The sequence below is a fragment of the Stomoxys calcitrans genome, chromosome 3 (genome assembly GCF_963082655.1).
Source record: "Stomoxys calcitrans chromosome 3, idStoCalc2.1, whole genome shotgun sequence".
In the NCBI taxonomy this organism is placed as follows: domain Eukaryota; kingdom Metazoa; phylum Arthropoda; class Insecta; order Diptera; family Muscidae; genus Stomoxys; species Stomoxys calcitrans.
In genome coordinates this window covers 2,241,050-2,254,264 of record NC_081554.1, presented here as the reverse complement: position 1 = coordinate 2,254,264, position 13,215 = coordinate 2,241,050, and the positions used below count along the sequence as shown (strand labels likewise).

The 13,215-nt window shown below is 36.4% G+C and overlaps 1 protein-coding gene across 1 annotated transcript; it reads right to left on the bottom strand.

Moving 5' to 3' along the window:
• Positions 1-391: 391 nt before the first annotated feature.
• Positions 392-10,928, bottom strand: LOC106081261 (medium-chain acyl-CoA ligase ACSF2, mitochondrial). The gene is made up of 4 exons (XM_013243104.2): positions 10,669-10,928; positions 982-2,319; positions 788-929; positions 392-717 (listed from the first exon to the last, which is right to left on the bottom strand). The coding sequence occupies exons 1-4, from the start codon at positions 10,764-10,766 to the stop codon at positions 493-495; spliced, it is 1,803 nt and encodes a 600-aa protein (XP_013098558.2). The 5' UTR covers positions 10,767-10,928; the 3' UTR covers positions 392-492.
• Positions 10,929-13,215: the final 2,287 nt, after the last annotated feature.

Here is a 13,215-nt window from a genome sequence, read left to right as displayed (position 1 = left end):
TGTTTCAGCTCAATGATAGGTTGCCTCTTTTTTATAGCCGAATCCGAAGGGCAAGCCGCAGTGCGACACCTGTTTGGGAAGAAGTACCTTACAAATGTTGCCATCATTAGGAGAGAATAACCTCAGGTATAAATTTTTTTCTCGTTTTCTCACCAGGATTCGAACTCAGGCGTACAGCGTTCTCGCCAGGACTCGAACCCAGGCGTGCCGCGTCATAGGCGGACTCCATATAATATCCATGTTGCTTTATGTTGTTACAATATGTATTTGGATATTTAAATCTGAACCGAACTGTTTCAAATCTAAAACTTCCTTTTTCTGCACAAACAAGTCACATTGCAAATTTGCTGTAACGTACAAACATGCATTCATTGCAAATAACAGTCCTAAATACGTAGAGAGTCTTGGTTTTATTTTATTTTTTAATTGATCATATATCACAAACATTTTTATTATCTATAATTCGACTTAAAGGGCTGCAATGCGGGAAAACTACAATTTCTTAAATTGTTCGCGCAATTTAAATTTTTGAATTTTTCCCGATGTTGTTTTGGGGAACTCTTGCACGCATACAACATATCTAGGAACTTTAAAATGTGCCAGTTTGCCTTTACAAAATTGTTTGACAATTTCTCTATTCATGGGCTGTGAATTGTCATGTAAACGCACAAAGGCACAAATCTCTTCGCCCATTCTTTCATCGGGAACTCCAATGACCTATTGAGAGAGATAGCGAAAAAAGGTAGTATGAGGGGAATACTATACTTACTAGAAGAATGAGACTTACATGTGTCTCCATTATGTTTTCATGAGTGTTGAGGAAATCTTCGATTTCTCTGGGGAAAATATTCTCACCGCCTCTGATAAGCATTTCTTTCAAGCGTCCCACAATCCGTCCATATCCATCGGGTTGCAAAACAAATTGATCTCTGTGGAGGATAGGGCTAAAATGGAGAAGTGGTGTGATATACTTCTACTTACCCTGTGTGCAGCCATTTATCGGCTCCTAGGGTTTCTTTAGTTTTTTCTTCATCCTTGTGATAGCCTAGCATGGTGAGGTATCCCCTAACGCACAATTCACCAGGCTCACCAAACGGCACCGTGTTTCCATCGGAATCTATAACTTTAACTTCAATGTCGTCCTGCACATGCCCCACCGTGTTCAAAACTTGATCCATGGTATCTCCTGGGCGTGATTGAAATACACCCGCAGTACCTTCAGTTAAGCCGAAAACTGTGCGCACTTCTTTCACTCCCAAGTCATTTTGAATGTCGATAAACAGTTGTGGCGAACAAGTGGCACCTGCCGTCACTGCCATGCGAAGTGTCTGAAGTGGCAGATTTATTTCTTTTTGCTTTCTAATGAGGTCAACGTACATTGTAGGTGTTCCATGTATGATGGTGCACTTCTCGGCCACAACTGATTTCAAAGAGTCCTCAGGGCTAAAACCCGCAGATGGTAGAACCATTGTGGCGCCATGTGTCAATGCGGGCATAATGGTAACAACAACGCCAAAGGCATGGAAGAGAGGCACTTGGACACATATTCTTTCTCCGTTCAGTTTATTACGATTGCCTATATGAATGCCATTATTGACAAAGCTGAAGTGAGACAAAACTGCTGCCTTCGGTTGTCCTGTGGTACCAGAAGTAAACTGAACATTGCACGGTGAGTCCGGTACGATGAATGACTGTAACTTGGTAATATCTTCCTTGCTCGGATGGCTTCCCATTTCCAGCAAGTCGTTGAATGTCAATGCCCCATTCAGTGGTGCATCAGTATCGATGATAAGTGACTTGAGGTGAGGCAAGTTTGTACTCTTTATGTGACCCTTCTCACATGACCCCAACTCCGGGCATATGGAATGGACAATATCATAGAAATTTTGAGATTTATGGGTTAGCGGTGACACAAGCGCCTTCACATTGACCTTTTTCAGGCAATATTCGAGTTCGGGGGCTTGGAACGCCGGGTTGATGCCAACTGATATGAGGCCAGCTCTGCTTGCTCCCATCATGGTTAAATACCAATGCACATTATTGGGCCCACACAAACCTACATGGTCGCCTTTCTTTAAGCCTAATCTTAGAAGACCGGCAGCAACGCGATCCACCACATCCAGGAGACTTTTGAATGTGTATCGTTTAGCTTCATGACAAGAGACAATAGCTTCGGTGGAACCATATTCAGCTGCTGCTCTCTCCAATTCCTGGCCGATGTTGCGATATACCAAAGGATTTTTACTATAATTGCAGATATAGCTTAGATTATCTTTTGTCGATTTTCGTTGATATTCTAGGGCTGACGTCACGGAGAAACTAAAAGGAAAGTGAAAAAAAAAATTATAATAAATTTGATTCAATTAAAAATTCTACTAGAACCAAGTATTTTAGAAACAATGAACGACAAAAACTTGATTACGTATATCTCATGAGATTTGCGGGCTAAGAGAAAATTTCTTATAAAAAACAAGTAAGGACGGGCGAAGCCGATCTTTTGATACCCTACATTGGATATGTCGAATTTAAAATTTGATATGAACAGTTTCGATCCAAATCCGTACATACTGTAGCAGCCATAGAGCGAATCGTTGTACAAATTTTTGAGAAGATAGATTGAAAAATGCGTCAGCAAAGGCCTTAAAAGTGAATATCGGGAGATGCATATATATGGGAGCTATATCTAAAAATGAACAAATTACTGTGAAATTCATAAGTCATCAAAAGAGTTATAAGAGAAAGCATCGTGACAAATTTTGTGAAGATCAGTTAACAAATTACAATATTATTGAGTATTATTCAAAATGGAACGAAAATATGTAGGGTAGCTATATCTAAATCTGAACCGATTTCTATTAAATTTAATCGCACTAACGGGAGTCATAAGGAAATCCTGTGTTCCAATTTTCTTGCGAATCGGTTAACTAATCCAAATTATTGCAATACTAGTCCAAATCGGACGAACTATATCTAATATATAAATATATCTAAATTTGAACCTGATTTGTATGAAATTCACCAATAATCTCGAGACTTATAAGAGAATCCCTCGGGAAAAATTTCGTAATAATCTTTTTACAAATGACGATATAATTGCTATTTTAGTACAAATCGGACGAACATATATATGGGAGCTATATCGAAATCTGAACCGATTTTTCCAATTTTAATAGGCTTTGTCTGTAGGACGAAAAAATGCGTGTGCCAAATGTGAAGACTATCGGGTGAACATTGCGACCTGTACTTTGTATACAAATTAACACGGACAGGGAGACGGACATAGCGAAATAGCACAGGAAGTTATTGTAAGTCAATCGGTATACTTTAAATAATGGGCATATCCCCCTTCCCTCTGGGTGTTACCCGGTAACACAGTAGTGGTGTAGGTTATAATGAATGTGTACGATCTTTGTTATGCTACTGGTAAAGATCCGCCTTTGTATAACCAATATCCAATGACATGCAGTAAAATGAGAACTTTTGTGGAGAAGTTTTCTCTTGTGACTCACAATTATTGCCTGCAAAGCTGTTTTAAAATTTTTTCGCCGAATAATAGAATGGGAGCGTCATTAATAAAATTGTTTGTAATTTTTTGCTGTACAGTCATTCATTTTATAACAGTCATAATTTGAAAAACTCAAACCAATTACATGTTATAAAACAAATATTGTTGAGTTAACCTATTAACAACTGCACCCCGATTCCCTTGTCCGATTTTGATATAAATTTATACACGGGTGCGTTCTTCAATTTGAATGGAAATAAAAATGCATTCAAATTAAACGCGTGCACAGTTACAACTGATTGCACCAGTTTGGTTGTTTTTCCACACTCAGTGAGTACAATTACAAGTTGGTATTGTTATTATTTTCAACGAAATTAAGTATGAATGAGTAAAGAGAGTAACATATCTGTTTTTCTACGGTTTCTCCAAACAGATATTGGTGGTGATACAACAAATATTTGTGGTGCGCTGTTTGAACGAGGCCACACGAAGTTGCTTGCTCTGTTCGTATAAATAATTTTATTTGTTTCACTACTAGTAATTTGAAAATATTTGCGGTACCACATATATTTGAAAACAAGAAAACAAATAAATCTGTTCCTCACTCGAGAACCCGTTTGTACCTGCTTTTCTCTGTTATTGTTCAATGAGTGCGCATACGCGGAGCCATACCACAGAACAGTTCATTCTCTCATTTATACTAGTAGTATAAGGTATGTATATGGTATATCTGTTTTGTTGATACTTGAAGTTACACTGCTCCACGCTTTAATTCAATTAAAAAAATGTTGGTTCAATGTTCTGAAATTTTTTTCAATTAAAAATGTCATTGAATCTTTACCTTTTCCAATAAAAAATAATGGATTCAAACCTTTTTATAAGTGAAAGTAAACTTTTAAATTTCAACAAGTAATGGCCTAATGTCGACCTTTTGATACTCTTAACCACATTGCGAATGTATGCTAAGTGGGAAAATTTAAAATTTTAAATGAAGAGTTTCGACTAGCTAGACGCTAGACAGGAATCAAAAAGTTATTTAATCTTCTTAATATTATGTTTACTTTTAAAAAACTTCATTGGTTCTATATTTTTTTAATTCTGGGTCATGTAGAGAAATAACAAAATTTTTAGATAGTAAGGCACGCATACAATTTCATTTTTATTTTGTGGTCTATATCTAAATTTCAACCCATTTCACCCAAAATCGAAACACATAGTTAAAGTCATTGAGGAAGACATTGTGCGAAATTGAAAACGCTGCCAATGCTTTAAAATTGAAAATCGCGTGATGCATATATAGGAGCTATATCTTAATTTAAACCGATTTCTGGGGAACTCATCAGCACTGTCGGCAATCATTGGGAATCGGTATTATTACAATATTAGTATCCAAATCTGAACCTATTTAGCTAATTTTAATAGGCTTCACTCTAGGACAAATAAAATGCCTTCGCCAAATTTGAAGATGATCGGATGAAAATTGCGAACTGTTGCACAATATAAAGTATAAAGACGGACATAGTTAAATCGAATCAGAAAGTGATTCTGAGCCGATTAGAATACTTATCAAGGGGGGTAGCTTTCTTGCTTTTGGGTGTTATAAACAAATGCACTTAGTTATAATACTCTTTACCACAGTAGTGGCGTAGGATATAATAAGAATACCATTTTAGGCCATTCCTTAACAAATTTGGTTTTACATAGAAATAATGTTGCGTTTTCTACAGAACCATTTCGTTGAATGCTTTTCAAATATATAAGAAATTTTAATTATTTTTAGTATGTTTTTATGTAATTAAAATTTTCGAAAAAAAACAATAACAAAATAATTGAAATTTTCCAAAAATTCAATAGTTTTTATAACTGAGTATACAGTTTATTTAATTGAATGGTTTAATATAATCATTTTCGTGTTTGAAACAGTTTCAATTAAAAACGTTTATTTGATCAAATAATTTCGTGATTGAAACCGATTTGTATTTTTTCTGTGTAGGTTTCCCCATTTCCAATTGAGACTACATACAGCTATCAACATTTGCCGATTAATTTGACGAGAAATTTGTTTGAACTATTTTGTAACTTCACTAGATGCGATTTTAGAACGAACTTGGATACTTTTTAGCTAGCTAATTTTCTATGTTTGGGTATTTTTCAATCCAGTTGGCGCTTATGGGTAAATTATGGCATTATCAATATTTCCATATCAAATTCTTTGATAAAACTAATACAATTTTGTTGTGGCCCACTGTTAAGTATGATAAGGGCTAAACTATTAAAAAAGGTCTTCAAGAGCCAGTGTAAGGTTTTAAGTTAATAACCTTCCTTATCAATTTCTTTCTACCTATGGTCGACACGTGTTATATTATCAACTTATATGAATGCTCTCTATGTAGAATATTAATTACCCAATAGCTATTAAAATCCGGTTGATAAAAAGAAAACAGATATGCTAATGTCGGTTTGTTTTTAATTTAAATTAGAAGTGTCATTACTGTGACCATAATAGAAACAGCCAGAAACAAGATTATGGTTATCGATAACAAATTTCTGGTTGTGGCCACTTATTTCATCTAAGTGATTGACTTTGAGGGATTAGCTCAAGATATATGGAAGCTTTGCATTTTGTAACGACCTCTTTTTCTTCCATATTCGAACTGGAATTTCGTTCCTATAACAAATCGATGTTCCAGTTAAATTATTTACTAATACTGAGAATAGAAAAACGTAGCTGTACCCACATTCGAGGAATATAGTCATTTACATACCTTGAACTGAAGGTATAGACTAGTTGGATAGGTACAGACAAATCGCATTTAGATACCCGTCATCATTAACCTTTTTTAAAATCATTACTATGCCGAATTGTAATAAAACGCACGCATGAGGATATCGGTATTATAGCAGCTAGGTACATATATCCAAACAATTTGAAAATACTTACGGCCGTATTCACAAAACTAAAAGCCTTACGACCTTATCCATTAAACTTCTATAAAGGAAATATGTCAAATAAACCTATTTTAAATCTTGTGTTTTGTGAGTAGGGCCGTTAAAATAGGTTTATTTGTAGCGAATATAGAGACGAACATCACTAAAGAATTTAAGAGAATCCGTATGTATATTTTATATCGTTGGAACGAAACTCCTATTCGTGGTGGATATAAAAATTGAAATTAAATTTACTTTTTAGTTCGATCTAATGTTTAATGTCTAAAAAGTATGCAGAACGTGTCTTGGAAGGGTTCAGCTTTAGCTGGAGAAGTTCAATATACTACATAATAAGATTTATTACTCGATTCTGAACTGTTATTTAGCAGACTAAAAAGTCTCTTACCTCCGCAATTAATGCAAACTGCAAGCTCTTTACGTTTACGTTTTGTCACAATATTTTAAAATGGTTCTAATTGAAAAATGCATTGCATGTCAAAATTAATCTTTTCATACCCACCACCAAAGGGGATATATTCATTTTGTCATTCCGTTTGCAACACATCGAGATATGCACTTCCGAACCTATATAGTACATATATTCTTGATCGTTGATAGAATCTTTGACGATCTAGCCATGTCTGTCCGACTGTCCGTTGAAATCACGCTTCAGTCTTTAAAAATAGACAAATTGAGCTGAAACTCTATTGTCCGTTGGCTGGTTATGATTGAAGATGGGTTATATCGGACTATATCTTCATATAGCCTCCATGTAGATTGATCAGCCGATTTAAGGTCTTTGACCTATTAAAGCCACATTTATCACTCAAATTCGCAGAAATTTGGGACAGTGGGTTGTGTAAGCCCCCTTGAGCTAACTGCCAAATACGGCCCACATCGGTTCAGATTTGGATATAGTTCTCATATATACCGATCTCCCGATTTAAAGTATTGGATCTATAAAAGGCTCATTGTCCGATTTCGCTGAAAATGGGATATGGCATATCGGGCTGTATTTCGATATACGAGCAAAAAAATAAAACGTTTGAGACATTTTTACGAGAAACAAAATACTTCGCTTACGGTAAAAGGACCTTTATTTTGCTGTAAACTCAAAAACTCTTTAATGGCCAATATTTATTTTCTTGTGCTTCTCCAACTAGAGTGAGGGAGAGGGTGAGTTTTTAAACGAATTGATGATGAATTAAAAGTGATGGGCGGATAGGTACGTCCAATGACCGAAATCATTAGAGCAACATGGAAGGCATTCAATATCATAATATCCAAATAAATACATGTATACTCTGAAAGAGTTTGAAATACCAACTTAGATCTACTTTTAATTGGCAAAAATTAGAGCTAGAATTATGTTACCTCCATCATTAAATTGAACTTGGTCTGCTTTTTCAATATGTATAATCTATTGTAAAAATTAAAAACAATGTACATAAACATAAGCATGACGTTAAATTAGTAGTTTTAAATAAAGAAAAGCTAGTTGAAACCCCCGAATAACATTTTCTATATCAAGAATGAAAGGTAATGCCGGTGTAAAGAAAACCATATTCGTCACAAATTCTTGCAAGAATTTATCGCAAAAACATGTACTTTTGTCGAAAACAAAATTCAATGTTTGGCAGAAAGAAGTTCACTTGGCGAAAATTTCTGTTATGTGAAACGAATTATTTTTTGCGAGTAGCAGCCATATGCACCGGTCTGCCTATTTAAGTTCTTGAGTCCATAAAAGTTGAGTTTATCACCCAACTTCGTTGATATGTGGCACAGTGAGTTATGTTAGACTCTTCGACATTTGTTTTGAATGTGGCCCAGACCGGTCCATATTTTAATGTTAACCTATAGACCCGTTTCCCAGTTTAATGTCCTGGGCCCATAAAAGGCGCATTCATAATCCGATTTCGCTGAAATTTGGCATATTGAGCTATATTAGGCTTTTCGACATCCGTGTACTATATGTTTCAGATCGATCTATATTTGAATCTAGCTATATATACCGATATCCCGAATTAAGTTCTTGGGCCCATTAAAGGCGACTTTTTTAGACGATTTCACTGAAATTGAGTACAAGGAGTTGTATTAAACCCTTTCATATTATTCCAGAATATGGTGGAGATCGGACTTTATTTAAATTAAGCTGTTTTCCCATCATACCCCGTGAATTTTAAATTGCAAATGATGTAAGGTGCTTAATATATACATATATCCAAGGTGGTGGTTATACAAAGATACGCCCGGTCGAACATAATGTTTTTTTTATACCCTCCACCATAAGATGGGGGGTATACTAATTTCGTCATTCTGTTTGTAACTACTCGAAATATTCGTCTGAGACCCCATAAAGTATATATATTCGTCGCAACATTTTATTTCGATCTAGCCATGTACGTCCGTCCGTCCGTCTGTCCGTCCGTCCATCCGTCCGTCTGTCCGTTCGTCCGTCCGTCTGTCCGTTCGTCCGTCCGTCTGTCTGTCGAAAGCACGCTTACTTCCGAAGGAGTAAAGCTAGCCGCTTGAAATTTTGCACGACGTGTTTTGTTATGATATCCTACAACTGTGCCAAGTAGGGTTCAAATCGGTCTATAACCTGATATAGCTGTCATATAAACCGATCTTGGGTCTTGACTTCTTAAGCCTCTAGAGTGCGCAATTCTTATCCGATTGGAATGAAATTTTGCACGACGTGTTTTGTTATGATATCCAACAACTGTGCCAAGTATGGTTCAAATCTGTTCATAACCTGATTTAGCTGTCATATAAACCGATCTTGGGTCTTGACTTCTTGTGCCTCTAGAGTTCGCAATTCTTATCCAATTTGAATGCATTTTTCCACGAAGTGTTTTGTTATGATATCCAACAACTGTGCCAAGTGGGATTAAAATCTGTTCATAACCTGATATAGCTGTCATATAAACAGATCTGGGGACTTGGCTTCTAGAGGGCGCAATTCCTATCCGATTTGGTTGAAAATTTTCATGAAGTATTCTCTTCTTACTTTCAACAACTGCTGCAAAGAAGGTTCAAATCGGTTCATAACCTGATATAGCTGCCATATAAACCGATCTGGGATCTTGACTTCTTAAGCCTCTAGAGGTCGCAATTATTATCCGATTTGTACTACTGATCCTCTCATGACCATCAACATACGTGTTTATTATTATCTGAATCGGTCTATAGCCCGATACAGCTCCCATATAAATCGATCTCTCTATTTTACTTCTTGAGCCCCCAAAGTGCTCAATTCTTTTTCGAATTGGCTGACATTTTACACAGGTCTCCAACATATAATATAATTGTGGTGCTAACTGCACCATATCTTGATATCGCTCTAACAACAGAGCAAATCTTTTCTTATATCCTTTTTTGCCTAAGAAGAGATGCCGGGAAAAGAACTTGATAAATGCGATCCATGGTGGAGGGTATATAAGATTCGGCCCGGCCGAACTTAGCACGCTTTTAGTTGTTCTTTTTATACTCTTCACCATAGGATGGGGGTATACTTACTTTTTCATTCCGTTTGTCACACATCGAAATATCGGTCTAAGACGCCATAAAGTATATATATTCATGATCACTATGCCATTTGAGGCCGAACAAGACATGACCTTCGTCCGTTTGTCCGAAAGCACGCTAACTTTCGAAGGAGTAAAGATAGGTGCTTTAAATTTTGCACATATATTTTCTATTAGTCTAGGCTGTTTGAGATTGTAAATGGGCCACACCAGTCCATGTTTTGATATGGGTGCCATAGAAACCGATCTCACGATTATACTTCGAGCCTTTAGAGAACGCAATTCTATCCGATTTAGCTGAAATTTTGTATAATGATTTCTACTGGCCTCCAACATCTCTAACACCTGATATGGATGCAATAGCATAGCAACTCTTGTCCCATATCCTTTGTTTGCTTATAAAGAGATATCGGACAAAGAATTTTACAAATGCGATTCCTGTTGGAGGGTATATAAGATTCGGCCCGACCGAACTTAGTACGCTTTTACTTGTTTATGATAATTACATAGCTAAATGGTGACTTTGCGCAAAAGGCATTACAATTATTTTATTTAAATTTAATATGCATTATTGTCAGTCAGTTTTATTTTCTTCTCATAATACTTTGTCTAAATGTAGGAAATTTTATTCAAAGTATCACTTGTCAAACCACAACAATCACTCATTCATTCACTTGTTCATTTGCAGGGTACATTACTCGGACCTACCTACGTACGGACGAAGACTGCGAATGGGTCCAACATTTTGACGATGTAAAGGAACGATAGAACTGTATGTTCAAGCAACGAAGATGAGAACCGATCATTGTATAGTTTTTTTTTGGTAATTGCTAAAAGTGCGCAATTTTATTTGCACAAATTTAAACACACACCTACAAGCACCGTTAAAGGTGTTCCCACCGTATTATGAGATTCAACTCTGCCTGAGCGGTAAAAACAAGGCGATCGTCTAGCTAAGCCTCCCGATGGCGACTGAATGCTTGAATCATTTTATAACTATTATTGACTATTGCAACTACGATAAGTAGTCGATACAATAGCATGGTAAATGGGGTGACCATACTTGGACAATAAATATTTTCTGTTTATTATATATATATATAAGGTTATGAACCTTATATATATATTATGTTTTATATGTTATATAAGGTTATGAACCGATTTAAACCATACTTAGCACAGTTGTTGGAAGTGATACCAATACAACACTAGCGAAATTACAGCCAAAAAGCTGAAGAAGGCAAAACCCACGATCAGTTTTATATGGCAGCTTTTTCAGGTTATATACCGATTTGCGCCATATTAAGCACAGTTCTTGGAAAACATACAGAAACACCACGTGCAAAATTTCAGAAAGTTGCGCCCTCTAGAGGCCCAAGAAGTCAAGATCCCAGATCGGTTTATATGGCAGCTATACCAGGTTATGAACCGATTTAAACCATACTTAGCAGAGTTGTTGGAAGTGATACCAAAACACTACGAGTATAATTACAGCGAAATCGGATAAGAATTGCGACCCATGATCGGTTTATATGGCAGCTATATCAGGTTATGAACCAATTTAAACCATAGAAGTCAAGACCCATGATTGGTTTATATGGCAGCTATACCAGGTTTTGCACTGATTTTGACAATACTTAGTACAGTTGTTGGAAGTGAAAACACCACGCGCAAAATTTCAGTCAAATCGGGCGATAATTGCGCGCTCTAGAGGCTCAAGAAGTCAAGACCCAAGATCGGTTTATATGGCAGCTATATCAAAACATAAACCGATTTGGCCCATTTACAATCCCAACCGAACTTATAACAAGTATTTGTGCAAAATTTCAAGCGCCTAGCTCTACTCCTTCGAAAGTTAGCGTGCTTTCGACAGACAGACGGACGGACATGGATCTAGGCATGTCCGTCCGTCTGTCTGTCGAAACTTAAAATGTCATGACGATCAAGAATATATATACTTAATGACGAAATTAGTATACCCCCATCCTATGGTGGAGGGTATAAAAATCTCTTAAAAGCAGAAACATTGCTTAACAATTGCTTATAATTGGGGAGCAAGTTCCAAAGACGTGATGTGTTGATAAAATATTGGAGTTCGGAAGAGAGTTTTTTGAATCTTGGTAAATGAAATTTTTTTTTATAATTTTTAAACCCACCACTGATGGGGATGGGGATATATTCACTTTGGCATTCCGTTTGCAACACATCGAAATTTCCGACCCTATAAAGTATATATATTCATGATCAGAGTAAAAATCTAAGACGATCGAACCATTTCCGCCCGTCTGTCTGTTGAAATCTCGCTACAGTCTTTAAAAATAGAAATACTGAGCTGAAACTTTGCACAGATTCTTTTTTTGTTCATAAGCAGTTTAAGTTCGAAGATGGTTTATATCGGACTATATCTTGATATAGCCGCCATATTGGCCGATCCTCCGATTTAGGGTCTTAGGCTCATAAAAGCCACATTTATTATCCAATTTTGCTGAAATTTGGGACAGTGAGTTGTGTTAAGCCCTTCGTCATCCTTCGTTAATTTTGCCCAGATCGGTCCAGATTTGGATATAGTTGCCATATAGACGGATCCGCCGATTTAGGGTCTTAGGCCCATAAAACCCACATTTATCATCCGATTTTGCTAAAATTTGAGACAATGAGTTGTGTAAGAACTTCCGACATCCTTCGTTAATTTAGCCCAGATTGGTGTAGATTTGGTTATAGCTGCCATATAGACCGATTTAGCGTCTTGGGCACATAAAAGCTACATTTATTATCCGATTTTGCTGAAATTTGGGACATTAAGTTAAGTCCCTTGACATACTTCTGCAATATAGCACAGATTGGTCCAGATTTGGATATAGCTGTGATATAGGCCGATCTCTCGATTTAAGGTTTTGGATCCATAAAAGGCGCATTTATTGTCCGATTTTGTCGAAATTTGGGAAAGTGAGTTGTGTAAGGCTCTTCGACATTTTTCTGCAACTTGGCCCAAATTGATATCTCGATTTAAAGTCTTAGCCCCAATAAGTGCGCATTTATAATCTGATTTCACTGAAATTTGATACAGCGACTTATGTTAGGCTTTTCGACATCCGTATATGGTTCAGATCGGCTTATTTTTAGACAAAGCTACTAAAAAGGTGGCCAGGCCGAACTTAACGCCTTTCAACTTGTTTTTATTTAACTTTTGGTTATGATAATTCCTTTCGACACTTTATGGGTCATTTTTAATCGTCCTATTTTAGGAGTGCAGCT